We start from the raw sequence: 17,818 nt of genomic DNA, 5'->3' as shown, positions 1-17,818 counted from the left end.
GCCGTGAAAATGTCCTGATGTGACGTCACCCCAGAGTCGAAAACAACCGGTGCTTGCACAGGGGACTACCTTTACCTTTTAAAAAACTATTAAATCTTAAAATGTTGACATTACAGAAAACTATTATATTTACAGGTTACATATTCAAAGTTATAGTATTCCTTTATTTGTTAGAAATACAAATAACAGCAAGTAAGGTGAATATTTTTTTTAAAAAAATGTTTGTTTCTGAAAACTCCTAATGGCTACAGTTATGATAAGAACGTAAGTTAAGAGAAAGCCAGATAAGTGGAAAGCTAATACTATAAGACAGACAACAATTTCAGCCTTAGAACTGCATTATGGTCAGGGGCCTGCGTATCTATGGGACTGCCTTTCTCCGCTTGATCCCCAGAGAGCATTGCGTTCAGGGACACAAAATCTACTATCTATCCCTGGACCAAAGGAGGCTAGGCTATGCTCTACACGGGCTAGGGCCTTCTCGGTGGCAGCACCAGAAATGTGGAATGCCCTCCTGGAGGCCATAAGGGAGAGCCAGTTTGGTGTAATGGTTAAGTGTGCGGACTCTTATCTGGGAGAACCGGGTTTGATTCCCCACTCCTCCACTTGCACCTGCTAGCATGGCCTTGGATTCGCCATAGCTCTGGCAGAGGTTGTCCTTGAAAGGGCAGCTGCTGTGAGAGCCCTCTCCAGCCCCACCCACCTCACAGGGTGTCTGTTGTGGGGGAGGAAGGGAAAGGAGATTGTGAGCCGCTCTGAGACTCTTTGGAGTGGAGGGCGGGATAGAAATCCAATATCATCTTCTTCTTTTTCTTCTTCTTGCGGGATCTCTCTACTTTCCACAGGGCCTGCAAAACTGAACTGTTCTAACAGGCCTTTAATATCTAACCGGTAGAGGACTGGCACCCCACATCGTTGTAGAGCTATGATACTATGTGGTCACCATCGGAAAAGAAGAACTCGCTTATATTGAAGTGGTACAGCACCACATAATGGTTTTAAATTGCAACTGTGTTTTGTTGGTTTTGAAATAGTAAATACCAATGTTGTCAGCTGCTCTGAGTCCCCTCGCGGAGAGGGCGGGAAGAAATTGAAGGTAAATGAAATAAAAAGAAATAAATTACATTTCAATCCAATTAGCTCGGACATAACAAAATACCCAATCGTGGGTCCATCTCTGCTGAAAATTTCTTCTGGTTTCTGTAGGATTCCTTGGAGAAGCTGAAGGGGCTGCACCCGTTGCCGGGCCTGATTTTAGAATGGCGGAAGATCACCAACGCCATCACCAAAGTGGTGTTCCCCCTGCAGAGGGAGAAACGCTTGAATCCTGTGCTGGGAATGGAGAGGATCTATCCTGTCTCTCAGAGCCACACTGCTACAGGTGACAGCGTGTTATTTCTTCGCACACTGGTCGCCGCAGAAATACCAGAATATCGGCCATGTACTTGAGGAGAAAAACCTGCTGCTTATTGCATTGAGGCGGTCTAATTTTTTTTTTCTGTGCCTAAAAGAAGGTCAGCGATAATTGTGAGAATTAGGATCTACTTGGAATCAGTAGCCGTTTTCTCATCTTACTGCAGTCGGGGACAGGCCTTAAGAAAGACGAGCTTGGATGAATAACTTACTTTTTTCCCCCTTGAGATATCACTTGTTTGCAGTCTTTGAGCTATACCTATCAAATGTATACCTATGTATGTATACCTATACCTTTTTAATAACAGATAGAAGGAAGTACTTCTTCACCCAAAGGGTGATTGACACATGGAATTCACTGCCACAGGAGGTGGTGGCAGCTGCAAGCATAGCTAGCTTCAAGAGGGGATTGGATAAGCATATGGAGCAGAGGTCCATCAGTGGCTATTAGCCATATATTGTTGGAGCTCTCTGTCTGGGGCAAGTGATGTTCTGTATTCTTGGTGCTGGGAGGGGGGCAACAGTGGGAGGGCTTCTAGTGTCCTGGCCCCACTGATGGACCTCCTGATGGCACCTGGGTTTTTTGACCACTGTGTGACACAGAGTGTTGGACTGAATGGGCCATTGGCCTGATCCGAGATGGCTTCTTTTATGTTCTTATGTCTGAGGCAGTGATGCCTTGTATTCTTGGTGCTGGGAGGGGGGCAACAGTGGGAGGGCTTCTAGTGTCCTGGCCCCACTGATGGTCCTCCTGATGGCACCTGGGTTTTTTGTCCACTGTGTGACACAGAGTGTTGGACTGGATGAGCCATTGGCCTGATCCAACATGGCTTCTCTTATGTTCTTATATAATTTTATGCGTGTTTGTGTGTGTGTGTGTGTGTTCCTTCTGGTCGAAATCACAGTCTGTTTTGGACCAGAGTGGTCCATCCATTTATTTGGGTTCTGGTCTGAATCTACAGCCACACTAGTTTATTCACGTGGACAGTCTCCAGTGTGGTGCTTTCAGCTTGGTTTTGTTTTGGAGCAAATACTTAAGCGGCTCCCCACCGTTTGGGGTGGGGGGGAGGTGTCGAGATTTTAGTGGGGATGGAAAATGCCTCGAAGTCAACACTGTAGGGCAGGGGTGGCCAACGGTAGCTCTCCAGATGTTTTTGCCTACAACTTCCATGGCCAATGGCTGGGGCTGATGGGAGTTGTCAGCAAAAGACATCTGGAGAGCTACCGTTGGCCACCCCTGCTGTAGCGTTTTCATGGCAAGAGACATCCCAGGGTGGTTTGCCATTGCCTGCTTTTGTGTAGCAACCTCTGATTTCTTTGGAGGTCTCCCACCCAAGCACCATACGCAGCGAGCTTTGCTTAGCTTCAGAAATCTGATGAGATCAGGTGAGCCTGGGCCATCCAGGTGGGCATGATAAAGGGTGGGATTTAGGAAGGTTTGTTCTGAACAAACAGCCAGAGAAAAAGCGGGGCATCACACAGTAAATGCGAACTTAAATGTCAAAGTCTAAATGACAAAGAATGGGGTATATAGGCCTCTCTCTTTTTAAGCCACGACTGCTATTCTTTATTGCCGTCTACCCATATTCAACGATAAGCCACGCCCCACATGCACTGATTGGCCATTCTCTTTCAATGAAACTGCCTGATTACCAGTCGAGGGCCTTTCTTTTTGCAAGTGTTTTATATTTCACAAGACAGGAACGTGTCGGCCGAGCTTCCTTTTCAGATCTTAGTATGTCGGTCGATCTTCTTCTGTTTCTGTAATCGTTCTGACGTGTGCCAAACCGCAGCCTCACTCCCTGGTTGGTTTTTAGGGCGGGTCAGCTTCAGAGAACCAAATATACAGAATGTGCCCAAAGACTTCGAGATTGAAATGCCGACCTTGGTGGAAGAGAGCCCAACTTCCCCGGAGAAACGCAACCGATCCAGGTTTCTAGGAAGCAGGTAAAAGTGAACTTGGACGGTCCCCTCCGTCTTCATTCTAGTTCAACCGTCAGATCAGGGTAGGATGTTTGCTGCGGCAAGAAAGTGTGAGAATCCGCATACAGGATTTTGCTGGATGCCTGCAAGGACGTGAGTTTGTGCTTCGTGCCCATTCTCACCAGTTAAAAATGTTATTTGTTTAATTGTATTCTTTGGAAAGGAAGAAGCTGGTAATTTTTTTGAAGGGGGTAGATGGGTACTTTCTTTGCCTTGGCCTCCTGTTGAAACACTTTTGGGGCAGACTATCTTTTTATCAGAAACCTTTCCTTAATTGCCTGTTACAGGGGTGGCCAACGGTAGCTCTCCAGATGGTTTTTTTTTTTGCCTACAACTCCCATCAGCCTCAGCCAGCATGGCCAATGGCTGGGGCTGATGGGAGTTGCAGGCAAAAAACATCTGGAGAGCTACCGTCGGCCACCCCTGGCCTATTAAATCAAAACGAGAATGTCCGTCAACAATTAATGTGGGAGATGTCAAATTTGGTTTTGCAATTTCTGTCTGACTTGATAACATGAGCCCGTTCTGTAGAAGTTAATAAAATAACCTATTTTTAAAAAATTATCACATAGAGACAAAAAGCACTGTATCTTACCGCGTGAGCCTAAGAGTCCGAATGAAGAGTCACCGAAGGGAAGAAAAATCCCATTTTCTGTCAGCATGAGGCATGCCTTTGTTCCATTTCCAGGTAACACTTTGCTGTCTCCTTATTTACCAAGCAATTTATTAAGGGATAGGAAAGCGACTAATGGGACTCTTAACTGGAAGGAAGCCCCGCCCCCTGTCCGCAGCTGAGGATGGGGGGGTGGGGTTTGGGTTGCCAGAGCCAGGTGACGTAACTCCTGGAGATCTGGGGAGGACAGAGACCTCAGTGGAGTACAGTGCCATAAAGTCTCCACCCTCCAAAGCATCCATTTTCTCCAGGAGAACTGATCTCTGTAGTCTGGAGAGGAGCTGTAATTTCCCAAGGGCTCCCCAGGTCCCACCTGGAGGCTGGCTTCCCTGTTTTAACTTGAGCTCTGATTGATGGTGCTTGGAAGGCAAAACCTGTAACTGTCTCAGGTGGTATTCTACAGCTGAAATGTGTAGGAGGCCTGTTCTGAACTTTGAGCATATACTAGGCAAACGGTGATTTTTAAACAAAAAACACGGAGTACAGAAGACTATGTTCGACCTAGTTTTTAATTCAGTTCATGTTAGTTTATTATCATTTCTGGATACTAAATAAATAAGATTCACAAAGTTACTGTGGATTATGCTGGCGTGCATAGTTTGCTGTAAGTTTGATCCCACTTTGTCATTTTTCATCCTGGTTAATGTGTCATGGTAACACTTCTGCTTTGCTTCATTTCTGGTTTTTAGAGTTCTGGTTAGCTCTCCAACCCCAATCCTATAGCACTGTTTATTGCGCATCTCATCCTGTTGATTGCATTGGCTTACTCTGTGTAGTCCACCTCGAGTCCCGCAAGAAAGGCGGACGATAAATTACAAAAATATTTCCTGTCTTGTTCTGTTTTTCTTCTTCTTAACCTTGTGTTCTGCAACACTCGGTGTAAATCGATAAGCGGATCTTTCTCTCCGCTGTTTTTATTTTCATGTAGCGTCGCTGAGGCTTTAAAGGAGGAGTGTGCAATGCGTTTGTATCTTGACCTGAAAAAACAATTGTTTTTTTAAAAAAGTTATCCATAGCGGGTGGCTTCTTAGATTCCTTGATTTAATCAATGTAAAATAAGATGTGCATAAAGCATTCAGCAAACCCTAAAAAAGGCTGGTAGATGGTACTGCGGAGAGCAAAGAACAAATTTAGTGTGTTCCACTTTAAATAATACAGTTATGATACAGATAATTTTTTAGCAGTGTGCTTTCTGTTTTTCTCAAAATGGACCCTGATCATTGTGTGCCAATGAGAAGGAAAGGGATTAATGGAAATGTTTATGAGTTTATCAGATATGAGTCCCTGGCAGTGGACTTCCTTCGAGTGGTTCTGCAAGAGAGGCACAACGGCTGAGGAGTTGCAAAAAGTATCTGGAATAAGGAGAATATCTCTTCTCCATCCCTCCTATTGCCCTGTATGCATGCGTGTCCACAGACTGTTCTCTTTCCTTTCCAAACGTTGAAAGTTTCTAGTCTTCTCTACTTCGGAAGAATGCTCGTTTTCCCTAGGCAAGAACATTTTTTTCCCCTATGAATGTCCAGATATCTGGGGCCTTAGTCTGAAGTGGTCCAGTAAAAAGCTGGTGCCGGAAAAGCTGCGTCACACGATCTTAACTGCATTTGTGTACCAGCTCCAACATTTAGTATATCGAAAAGAAACTGGTCTTAAAGGATTGTAGTTAGGTTTGGAGGTTTCTCTGGTGTGTAGTTCTGCCTTTAGTAGGTGTCAGGGGTCCCCACCTTTTTTGAGCCTGTGGGCACCTTTGGAATTCTTCCACACAAAACGACCGCCACCGGAGGTGGAGCCGGCCACAAAATGGCTGCCGCAATGAAAATCCTTCTGCTGCAGTGGCAACTGCTGGCAGAACGAGGTTGTTCTAAAGTCTGCACGGCCAATCAGAAGCCTTGCTGGACAAAAGCCCCACTTGGCCCTGCCCACTTTCTAAAAAGGACTTGGTGGGCACCGTGTTGTGGACCCCTGTCCTATACACACGCACAGACAGAGATAACGGACAAATGACTGTGAGAAAGAAACTTGTGGAAGATGGGTCCTTTCAACATTGTGTCGATTTTAATTGTCTGCAGGCGGTTTAATCTTGGCTGCCGACTACTCCCAGCTTGAGCTGCGGATCCTGGCTCACCTGTGCGGGGACCGTCGGCTCCTCCAGGTCTTAAACAGCGACGCCGACGTCTTCCGGAGCATTGCAGCTGAGTGGAAGAGGATTGGCCCAGAGGCTGTTGGGAATGAGTTGCGGCAGCAGGCCAAGCAGGTGACGTCCGGATGACATCCAGCCTTATTGGCAAGTGCGATAGAACTCGACAGAAGTGGCTTCCTGGCTGGTGGGCCTGCGTTCTGCCTTCTGCAGGCAATAGCTTTATAGACAAAGTAACAGGTCTCTTTGTGGTCGCTGGCTTTGGTCTAAGCAAAAAAACACTACACTGGTGAGAGCCACCCCGTATCTTGGGAGTTTGTGCATTTAAACAGGCCACAGACAGCTTGGTGTAGTGGTTAAGTGCGCAGACTCTTATCTGGGAGAACCGGGTTTGATTCCCTACTCCTCCACTGGCAGCTGCTGGAATGGCCTCGGGTCAGCCATAGCTCTTGCAAGAGTTGTCCTTGAAAGAGCAGCTTCTGGGAGAGCCCTCTCAGCCCCACCCACCTCACATGGTGTCTGTTGTGGGGGAGGAAGGGAAAGGCGATTGTGAGCCGCTCTGAGACTCTGTCCTTGAAAGGGCAGCTTCTGTGAAAGCCCTCTCAGTCCCACCCACCTCACAGAGTGTCTGTTGTGGGGGAGGAAGGGAAAGGAGATTATAGGCCGCTCTGAGACTCTGTCCTTGAAAGGGCAGCTGCTGTGAGAGCTCTCTCAGTCCCACCCACTCACAGGGTGTCTTTTGTGGGGGAGGAAGGGAAAGGAGATTGTGAACCGTTCTGAGACTCTGTCCTTGAAAGGGCAGCTGCTGTGAGAGCCCTCTCAGCCCCACCCACCTCACAGGGTGTCTGTTGTGGGGAAGGAAGGGAAAGGAGACTGTAGGCCATTCTGAGACTCTGATTCAGAGAGAAGGGCGGGGTATACATCTGCTGCTGCTGCTTCTTGAGCAGGAGGGGCTCCAGCTCAGCGGCAGAGTATCTGCTTGGCCTGCAGAAGGTCCCAGGTTCCGTTCCCAGCCTCTCCAGTTAAAAGGACCAGGCAGTAGGTGATGGGAAAGGTCTCTGCCTGAGACCCTGGGGAGCCACTGCCAGTCTTAGTAGACAAGACTGACCCCAATAGACGGATGGTCTGATTCCATAGAAGGCCGCTTATGTGTCATGCCCTAGGCTTCATCCCTTTGCCTCTTTCATTATAAGCTTGAATTTCATTGGCTGCCCTCTGCCATTTTACACCCCCCTACCCAGATTTGCTACGGAATAATATACGGAATAGGAGCAAAATCGCTAGGAGAGCAGATGGGAATTAAGGATGCCGACGCTGCCCGCTACATCGAGTCCTTCAAAGCAAGATACCCCGGTAAAGATCTCTTGGTGATGTACTCAATGGCAGCCCTCCAAGGTTTAATCTACATCGGGGGGGGGCCAAACTGTGGCTCTTTCACACACATGGTGTGGCTTTTGAAGCCCCCACTGCCCCATCAGCTGTCTCATTAAATCAGTTCGCTAAGCCAGCTGCTGGCTTGGAGAATGCATCTAAAGTTAAAATTGCTTTCTTTCACCTCTCCCTTCCCCATCTATTTTCCTTCCTTCCTTCCTTCCTTCCTTCCTTCCTTCCTTCCTTCCTTCCTTCCTTCCTTCCTTCCTTCCTTCCTTCCTTCCTTCCTTCCTTCCTTGCAGCTCTCAGACATCTGACATGGCTGGCTACCCCAATCTGCATGGTAACAAAGAGCAAAGTGATCTGTATCTCTCCCTCTGCAGTCAGATCCCCTTGATAAGTCTCCTGGATAAGAGGAAGAGCAGCACTGAATATTATGAAACCCATTTGCCTCGTTTCCCCTTCTGACGCCAGGCCTCCATCACTTCTGACCAGGCCTCGTTGGGAAGCCTCTGGGGGCGAAAGAATCACTGGGGAAGGGCAGCTCTCCTGGCCTCTCCCAAGGGCCTTCCCTTGGCAGGAAACAGGGAACAGCCCGATGGCCCAAGTTGTTCTTATCACACCAGCTCACCTTGCTTGGTGGGTTGTGTCCGAACTACATGGGACACTTTTGACATTCTCGCACTCAGCACTGACCAATCTCACTGAACAAATATAACTGAACCAAGAAACATCAGAATAACTAGAACATCAACGTGCATCTTGGGGCTTTTAATGATTATATGATGGAAATGATTTTATTGTATGTTGGTTTTTAATATTTGATGTCTTTATGTGTCGTTAGCCACCCTGAGCCCATCGGGGGAGGGCGGGATATAAATTTGATCACGGGGTATAAATTCGATTCCAGTGTGGAATCACACAGCCGCCATTTAAAAACGGCATTTGTCAGATGGCTTCCCACGTAGATACCTTTGCGGTGCCCATCAGTTTCCAGGGAGTCAGCTGAATCCTTTCACCGTCCTCGGCTGAGTTTGGAAACCTCGGCTCACCTCTTTGGACTGTTTCTGTCCGAGACAGGTTCCTTAGGCTCGTTTCAGATTCCACTCGGCAAAGAGCGGTGAGATGCAAGAGAGGTGATTACACTGCTTTGAAGTGCTAGCAAAAGTCGAAATCGTGACCCCCTCTACTCCATGGTTTTATAGGTATTCCGAAGTTCTTGAAAGAGACCGTGGAGAAGTGCAGCCGGGTGGGCTTTGTCCAGACCATTGTGGGCCGGCGGAGATACCTGCCAGCTATTAAGGATCCCAACCCTTACAAGAAAGCTCAGGTATGTCGACAAATGTTTTGCTCCAAATCCTTGAATGTCAAGTCAGCAGATTCAATAACGAGTCGTTGTTGATACAAAGAAGCTACTTTATTGATACTGATACTTGAGGCTAGGCCAGCATTGAAAAGACTAAAGAGTATACAGTAGATACATTGCATATAAAGGACACATCAAAGGAATTCCTAAGGAGGATTATGCAGGGAACATTCACACATTGATGTTACCAATTCGTTCCCAGGCTTGCATGGCCTTGATCGTAGTGGGCTCTTGACTCCCGAGAGCCAGGCCTGAGAAGGTACAGATAAGACTTTCACATCTTTCCATTTCAAAGCAAAGCTACACTCTACAAGAAGGGAGAAGTAGGGAGAGTATGAGCTAGCAGCATTTGATTATACTTTGGCTCTATCCAGAATGCTCTTTGACTGAGCCAGAGTTACAGACAGACTTGACAGTCCAGTTAACAAGCTGCCTTCTTCCCTTCCCGTTGGCGTTGACCTTCTTGCTAAATTACCGTGCTCTTTTCATCCTACGGAAATGCCCCGTCCGACGTCAGGTTTGCGAGTGCAGGCCTTTGCTTTTGGTGTGTTTGGGGCCTTTTTCACACTGTCAGGGAGTTTTCCAAACCGCTGCCAAGGGCGTGCAAACGACAGCATTTTTTCGCTTGTGCAGGCAGGGCTTGCGGAATTTCTTGTGCCGAGTTTTGAATGCGCTTTGTAACTACTTTCTGACCCACGAGCACCCCAACCGCATTCCCACTGAAGTTATACACTGTGACTGCAGGGCAGCCATTGACAATAACCCCAAAGAATTCTTGCTTTCTGTCAGGGTTACACAACTTAGAGCCATTAGACTAAGCATCCCCAATGGCAACCACCAGATGTTTTTAGGAAATGGGAGGAGGGGGGTAGCAAAGGGAGCTTTTGTCCAGCAAAGCTTCTGATTGGCCATTTTTTTTGTCCAGCAAAGCTTCTGATTGGCCATTTTTTTGTCCAGCAAGGCTTCTGATTGGCCCTTTTTTTTGTCCAGCAAAACTTCTGATTGGCCATTTTTTTTGTCCAGCAAAGCTTCTGATTGGCCATTTTTTTTGTCCAGCAAAGCTTCTGATTTCAATTGGCTGTGCAGATTTTGAAAAACGTTGCTGCAGCAGCTACCATTACAGTGCGATGATCTTCACTGTGTGATTGAAGGTAAGCTTTGGCAGCCATTTTGAAGCCTTCAGGCACCTTTTAGAATTCTCACCCCGTGTGGTCAGCAGGCTCTGTCCCCTTGCTTGGGTTTCCAACTACAGGTGGAGAAATACCTCGATATTTGGGGGGTGGAGTCAGGGAATGGCAATGTTTGGGGAGGGAAAGGACTTTGGTGGGACATAAAACGCCCTAGAGTCCACCCTCCAAAGCAGCCATTTTCTGCAGGGGAACTGATCTCTCTCATCCGGAGAGCAGTTGTTGCCCCCAGGAAATCTCCAGCCATCACCTGGAGGCTGGCAACCCCAACCCTTGTGCAGCCATTTTTGTGGTAGCCGCTCTAAAGCTGCGCCCACCACACTGGGTGAGAATTCTGAAGGCGCCTGCAGGCTTAAAAAGGTTGGGGACTCCCCACTTTTGGCTTTTTTGCTCCGTTGTGCTCTCGCTACTTGTCCCAACCAAATCGGGCAGAAGCTGAGCTCAGGAGCGGCAGTCCCCTCTCCGCCCTCAGATGGTCTTTCGCAACCCCTGCTCAGGAAGGGCTGTGGCGCATATAGCCCTCAGCCTCCAAAGAAGAATTATTTTCCTGTTCTGAAAGGCTTGATCTCTGACTGGGGAGGGGGCGTTGCTTATGCTGATCATTTCTAATTCCTGGAACCCAAAGAAATAGGAGGGACGGTGGCTCAGTGGTAGAGCATCCGCTTGGGAAGCAGGAGGTCCCAGGTTCAATCCCTGGCATCTCCAACGAAAAAGGGTCCAAGCAAGTAGGTGTGAAAAACCTCAGCTTGAGACCCTGGAGAGCCGCTGCCAGTCTGAGTAGACAATACTGACTTTGATGGACTGAGGGTCTGATTCAGTTGAAGGCAGCTTCATATGTTCATATGTCCCATTGGGGAGGGATGGTGGCTCAGTGGTAGAGCATCTGCTTAGTAAGCAGAAGGTCCCAGGTTCAATCCCCGGCATCTCCAACTAAGAAGGGTCCAGGCAAGTAGGCGTGAAAAACCTCAGCTGGAGACCCTGGAGAGCCGCTGCCAGTCTGGGTAGAAAATACTGATGTCCATATGTCCCATTGGGGAGGGACAGTGGCTCAGTGGTAGAGCATCTGCTTGGGAAGCAGAAGGTCCCAGGTTCAATCCCTGGCATCTCCAACTAAAAAGGGTCCAGGCGAATAAGCGTGAAAAACCTCAGCTTGAGACCCTGGAGAGCTGCTGCCAGTCTGAGTAGACAATACTGACTTTGATGGACTGAGGGTCTGATTCAGTAGAAGGCAGCTTCATATGTTCATATGTCTAAGGGGAGGGATGGTGGCTCAGTGGTAGAGCATCTGCTTGATAAGCAGAAGGTCCCAGGTTCAATCCCCAACTAAAAGGGTCCAACAAGTAGGCATGAAAAACCTCAGCTTGAGACCTTGGAGAGCTGCTGCCAGCCTGAGTAGACAAGACTGACTTTGATGGACCAAAGAGGGTCTGATGAAGGCAGCTTCATATGTTCAAACACGGGGTTAAGGAGCTGGTCATGTTGGCATCAGAGCTCCTTCTGGTGACCTTTGAAGCGCCAGCTGTTTCTCCAGCCCAGTTTTTCTGACCCCCCACCCCAGGCAGAGCGACAGGCCGTGAACACCGCCGTCCAGGGCTCCGCAGCTGACATCGTCAAAAGAGCCACAGTCAATATTCAGGGCCAGCTGGAAGCATGGTCATCAGCTGTAAAATCCTACGGACATCTGGAGAACTCCGTCCAGAGGAAACAGACAGGTGTGCTTATAGAATACCGTATTAGTCCCACCCTGACCTCGATCCCCTAGGCTAGCCCCACCTCGTCAGATCTCGGGAACAAAGCAGGGTCAGCCCTGGCTAACTAGCAATTGGATGGGAGACCACCAGGGAAGACAAGGGTCGCTATGCAGAGATGGGCAATGGCGCACCGCCTTGGAAGCGTCTGTCAAGCATGCGGTTTCAATGACGAGTCAAAGTTGATACAAAACTGTGTGTTGATAAACCGATACTTTCAGCGTAACAGATTCTTGAGAGTGATGCTGCAAATTGATACAATACTTTTAAGGCTTCCGAAAGGATTCCAAAAGGTGGGGGCGAGGGATAGCTCTCACACGTAAACTATCATAAATGTCTACATTCTCATAGCATTATCAGGACTGTGTCCTTGCTTTCCCCAGATGTGTCGCACTCCCTACCAGGAATGTATGGGAAGGTGCTGATTACTTCTTCTCCAGTTAGTTTCGTTTTTCACTGCTACTACTTTGCAAGCAATAAAGCAAGAGGGGGAAAAGGGAAAGAATAACAAATCTAACAAAGCTTGGTCCTCCATGATACTTCACAGACCAGTGTTATGAAGGACCCTAAAACAATCGATCAGCAACGGAATTTCAGCAGGCTTGACAGCATCTCTTGCCTCGAAAACCCTACATCAAGTGACTCGATGGCAGTTTCCTCCACTCGTTAGTCACGCAATAACAACCGTCTGTTTCCTTAACGTTCCTATACGCCTGTAGAGCTTTACCATAAGCGTGCCGTACGGTGTCGTTTTTACGAGTCGTTCTTTGGGCTTTATTCTGTCTAGGAAAATTGGGACGGGCGGAAAGGAGGCCGATGCTGTATCCCAGCCGTGGGGGGTTCTTCATCCTTCAGCTTCATGATGAACTGCTCTACGAGGTTGCAGAGGACAGCATGATTCAGGCAAGGAGGTGCACTTCTGTCGGAGATGTATGGCTGCGTGGCTATTGTGTTCATGCCGTATGCTCAGCTGCAGGGACCGCTGTAGAACTACTCTTGCCTATAAGCATACAAGGGCAGAGTGACAACCCGTAATGTCTGCCTGTGTCTAAGGGATGTACTAGTCGACCATGTGCTTTGCATGCCCCAGTTCAGTCCCTAAGAAGATGATGATGATATTGGATTTATACCCCGCCCTTCACTCCAAATCTCAGTCACTCAGAGCGGCTCACAATCTCCTTTATCTTCCTCCCCCACGACAGACACCCTGTGAGGTGGGTGGGGCTGAGAGGGCTCTCACAGCAGCTGCCCTTTCAAGGACAGAGTCTCAGAGCGGCTCACAATCTCCTTTTCCTTCCTTCCCCACAACAGGCACCCTGTGAGGTGGGTGGGGCTGAGAGGGCTCTCACAGCAGCTGCCCTTTCAAGGACAGAGTCTCAGAATGGCTCATAATCTCCTTTCCCTTCCTCCCCCACAACAGACACCCTGTGAGGTGGGTGGGCCTGAGAGAGCTCTTACAGCAGCTACCCTTTCAAGGACAGAGTCTCAGAACGGCCTACAATCTCCTTTACCTTCCTCCCCCATCGACACCCTGTGAGGTGGGTGGGCCTGAGAGAGCTCTTACAGCAGCTGCCCTTTCAAGGACAGAGTCTCAGAACGGCCTACAATCTCCTTTCCCTTCCTCCCCCACAACAGACACCCTGTGAGGTGGGTGGGCCTGAGAGAGCTCTTACAGCAGCTGCCCTTTCAAGGACAGAGTCTCAGAACGGCCTACAATCTCCTTTACCTTCCTCCTGCACAACAGACACCCTGTGAGGTGGATGGGGCTGAGAGAGCTCTTACAGCAGCTGCCCTTTCAAGGACAACTCCTACAAAAGCTGTGGCTGACTCAAGGTCATTCCAGCAGGTTCAAGTGGAGGAGTGGGCAATCAAACCCGGTTCTCCCAGATAAGAGTCTGCAAACTTAACCACTGCACCAAACTGGCTCTTAAAAGGATCTCCACTAGTAGATCAGAGATCCTTTGAGAGTTCACGGGCACCTTGGGAGTTCAGACACAGAGTGGTGGGTGCAGCTACAAAATGGCTACTGTGGGAGGCGGAGCCAACCACAAAATGGTCACAGCAGGGGACCCACACAAACCCAGGAAACCCCATAGGGGCACCTTTAGAATCAAGCCTTCTGCTGTGATGCCAGCGGCTGTCACATCCCCAGCGACCAATCAGAAGCACTTCTGGGCAAAAAAACACCCTTGGCCCAAGCCACTTAGTAAAGATGCTGGGCCACCGGTGGCTGGGGAAGCCTGCTGTAGCCCGAGAGGAAGCCACTTTCATAGCCGAGAACGGCCTCCGCGGGACCCAGAGAGAAGCCCATGCAGAGCAGAGGTCTCCGATCCAAGCTTAGGCGCTGGGTCTTGACCAAGGTTCCCTCTAAGCTACAGAGTCTGGTGAGCAAAAATTCTACTTTGCGAGCTGCTGGTATTAAAGTGGTGAGCTCCTGCATCAACGAGTGTGCTCTGGGGCCATCCTTCCTGAGCGAAGACAGAAATGTGTGAGCGGGAGGCTAAAAAGCTGTGAGCTGGCTCACGCTAACTCCGCTTCGAGGGAAACGCCGGTCCTGACCCCAGTTCTTCAAACGTTGTCGTTCTGTAGGTGGCACAGATCGTGAAGCACGAAATGGAAAATGCGGTGAAGCTCTCCGTGAAGCTCTCCGTGAAAGTCAAAGTGGGGCCCAGCTGGGGAGATCTGCAAGAGCTGGAGCTGTGAACCCCACCAGAGGGCCCGAGCTGTGTTATGGACTCCTCCTGGAAACGACACCCCTAACAGGTTGGCCTGCCTGCACGACCGGGCGCACTTCTTCAACGGCAGCTCTCCGATGGGCTTCTGAGATGGGCCTGGAACTCGAAATGAATTTACCCAGGGAAACTTTTTAAGAGGCCACGCTGCACATCTTGGAAGAGTTTTTACTTCCAATTGCGAGGAACGGCTGAAAGCAAAGCGTTCCGAGGGGCCATATCAAAATATGAGGAGCCAGCCGTAAATATTTTAAAAGCCTACAAAGACACTATTTCTTAACTTTCAAAAGATATCACTCTCAGCACTTTAAAGACAATTGCCATCTTTTTTTTTTAGATGCAACCATACTCTGTATTCTCAGGGAAGTTTTATCTTTCTGTGTTGTCACCCAAAAAGCCTCTTGTGCCTTGGGCCAGTTCAGGTATTTATCATTCGTAAATCCCTTCTCTAAGCTCACAACAGTGTGCTTGCTACAAGAGAGCTTATGTATCCCACTCTATGATTCTAGATCTGTCCATCCTTTTTTGAGATGGAAAATTCCCAGCCATCAGGTGTACATCCATACAGTCCTATACACATCCTATGCACAAGAGTTCTAGAAGTGTTTGAATGAATTACTATATTTTATACAGAGCTGATTTCCTGTTGGTAATCCCTTGGCTAAAGATTAGAAGACTTTCTTGCTGGAAGCAATCTATTTAATGCCTTGTTCCGCTGAAAGGCACTTCAGTTACCAAGCGAGCAAAGGAAATGAGTTTCCTTTCCTGTCTCATTTTCCAGGTTTCCAGTTAGTTTTTTAAAACAATGAAATAAGTTATCTGCTGAAGTATAAAATAGAGATGAACTTAAACACAGTAGAAATAATAAAACAGATTTGTCTATCACTTTCTGTCTCGTGTGTGTTGTCTGAGAAATGAGAATCATGTTGCCTTACAGAAGAGAAAACAACAAATGCGAAATGTGACATTTATCTAAGTAGAGTCCATTAGCATCAAATCCACTCCGGCAGTTTCAGTAACATCCTACAGAATTCAGTGTTTTTGCAACAAACTTGCATAAGCATTTTGTCTGCAAAAAAAAGCAGATGCTGTTATAATTATTTCACTTTTTGGATTTTTCTCTAGTTTCCAGCAACCAAATTGCCCTCTGCTTTAAGTCATCCCTGTTAATTCTTTTGAATGAGGTCCCAGAGTCGAAAATGACTGCTGCTTGCACCTTTACCTTTTTTTAAAGTTGGCGCTGAGATGCTTGGAATGAGACACAATAAACTGCGGCAGAGACCGATTCCCCACTAGGCTCTGGAATCTATGTGCCAGGCCCAAAACCCCTGCTTCATTTAGGTATTTACTGCCCAAATAACCTGCCCATCTGGCAAGGGGATGTTTACGATCTAAGGGGAGTCTGTTTAGTCTCTTGATGTGTGAGAGGTGGTGTCCCTGTGTTCTCAAGGTCCCTTATCTCATTCACATGCCTTTGCTAATTCCTTACCTTATTCACATGCCTTTGCTAGTTCTCTTTGTAGTTGGAACTTAAGTCTTGTCCTTGGTAACCTGTTAACCTTTAGGTTTTAAAAGAACTGCCAATTTTATAACGGTTGGTGACATTTTATATAGCTTTGGTTTCTCCGTTCTTTCATGGACCTGTTCCGTGGAGCACCTCTGAATCTGAATAAATGAATCTATTTGGCAATAACAAAGGATATCACTATTTGGACTATCGGGACGTGACATTTGTTCCAGTGTCAGAGCTGTTCCCCCCCACCCCCCGACGCTTCCGTCTTATTTTGCACGAGCTGCCAGGGGGCTGCGACTTGCCCCGCCTCTTTCGCACAGCGAGGAGAAAACGGTTTTCAGAGGATCTTGCTTGCCGCGGGAAAGAGGCGAGGCAAGTCTCAGCCCTGCAGGAATCTTGTGCAAAACTGGGTGGAAGTGTTGGGGGTGGGAAAGAGCTCCAATGCCAGAAAAAGACTAGTGGGGAATCGGTAAGGGAATTATAAGCTCTGTATGAGCCTCAGAGTGGACACTGGCTTAGAAACGTGTGTTTTTTGTTCAGCTATACAGCAGAGGTCTCCAACTTTTTTTTAGCCCATGGGCACCACTGGACATAGCATGGTGGGTGCAACTACAAAATGGCTGATGCAGAAGGTGGAGAGGTCCACAAAAGGGGTGCTACAAGGGGCTGGCGTGTTCACAGAGGAAGGGGAGGAGCCGTGGCTCAGTGGTGGAGCATCTGCGCTGCATGCAGAAGGCCCCAGGTTCAGTCCCCGGCACCCCTAGCTAAAAGGACCAAGGGATCAGATCTGTGAAAGGCCTCAGCCTGAGACCGTGGAGAGCAGCTGCCAGTCTGAGTAGACAATGCTGACAATGAACCCCAGGAATCGGAGTCAGTAGAAGGCAGGTGCACATGTAACCCAAGGGCAGGAGAAGGGAAAATTTAAAAATACATTAAGAGGAATGAGAGAGACTAAGAGAACGATCCTAAAGAGATGTGCTCTGAATTCTGCTATGGCCTATTCAATACCCAGGAAAGTGTCTTTTGGATTGTCAAAGTCTGAATAAGTGTGCATGCACATTAAAGCTTATACCCTGAATGAAACTGTTGGTCTTGAACAAGGGTGGCCAAACTTGCTTAACGCAAGAGCCACAGAATAAATGTCAGATGTTTGAGAGCCATGAGACATGAATGTTTCACGTTTGAGAGTGACAAGACAGGACGGAAGGAAGGCAAGTAGCTGCAGGAGGGAGAAGTAGAAAGAAAGCAACTTTAAGTGCATTCTCGAAGCTGCCAGCTGGCTTGGAGAAGCGATTTAAAGAGAAATGTGTGTGAAAGAGCCACAGTTTGGCCACCCCTGGTCTTGAAGGTGCCCTGGACTCTGACTTTGCTGCTTCAGACCAACACAGCTGCCCACCTGAGATTAAACCCAAAGCAAGTTCTTTTAATTTGCCCAGGCAATTTCGTGGGGCCCCCTGGCACCCAGCTGGCGGGGTGAGCCGAAGTAATGCAGAATATCTGATGCAAGGAAAGAGAACTTAGGAGCAGAAAACAAGGCTTTGCAAAATTAAATGTATAGCTAAGAAAGCCTGACATGGCCGAGCACACCTCTGCCTGACTTTGACAAAATTGAAAAAAAACCCAACCACTCCGATCGTGGTTTCTTTCCTCGCACCTTCTCAGGAAGGCGGAACGGTTAGCGAAGAAGCAAGCGGCAAC

At 48.1% G+C, this 17,818-nt stretch overlaps 1 protein-coding gene and 1 non-coding gene across 2 annotated transcripts in view; both read left to right on the top strand.

Moving 5' to 3' along the window:
• Positions 1-15,492, top strand: part of POLQ (DNA polymerase theta) — a 75,353-nt gene extending 59,861 nt beyond the window's left edge. Inside the window, exons 22-30 of the mRNA XM_060236304.1 lie at positions 1,207-1,381; positions 3,231-3,360; positions 3,969-4,084; positions 6,136-6,320; positions 7,445-7,556; positions 8,780-8,904; positions 11,686-11,839; positions 12,663-12,778; positions 14,465-15,492. Of these exons, the coding sequence (XP_060092287.1) occupies positions 1,207-1,381; positions 3,231-3,360; positions 3,969-4,084; positions 6,136-6,320; positions 7,445-7,556; positions 8,780-8,904; positions 11,686-11,839; positions 12,663-12,778; positions 14,465-14,578 (1,227 nt within the window). The 3' untranslated portion in view covers positions 14,579-15,492. The remainder of the gene's footprint in view (positions 1-1,206; positions 1,382-3,230; positions 3,361-3,968; positions 4,085-6,135; positions 6,321-7,444; positions 7,557-8,779; positions 8,905-11,685; positions 11,840-12,662; positions 12,779-14,464) is intronic.
• On the top strand, positions 10,982-11,056 carry TRNAT-AGU (transfer RNA threonine (anticodon AGU)). The gene has a single exon. It is a non-coding gene; the product is annotated as a tRNA-Thr (tRNA).
• Positions 15,493-17,818: the final 2,326 nt, after the last annotated feature.

This window comes from Heteronotia binoei, chromosome 4 (genome assembly GCF_032191835.1).
Source record: "Heteronotia binoei isolate CCM8104 ecotype False Entrance Well chromosome 4, APGP_CSIRO_Hbin_v1, whole genome shotgun sequence".
Lineage (NCBI taxonomy): Eukaryota > Metazoa > Chordata > Lepidosauria > Squamata > Gekkonidae > Heteronotia > Heteronotia binoei.
This window is presented reverse-complemented; position numbering and strand designations above follow the sequence as displayed.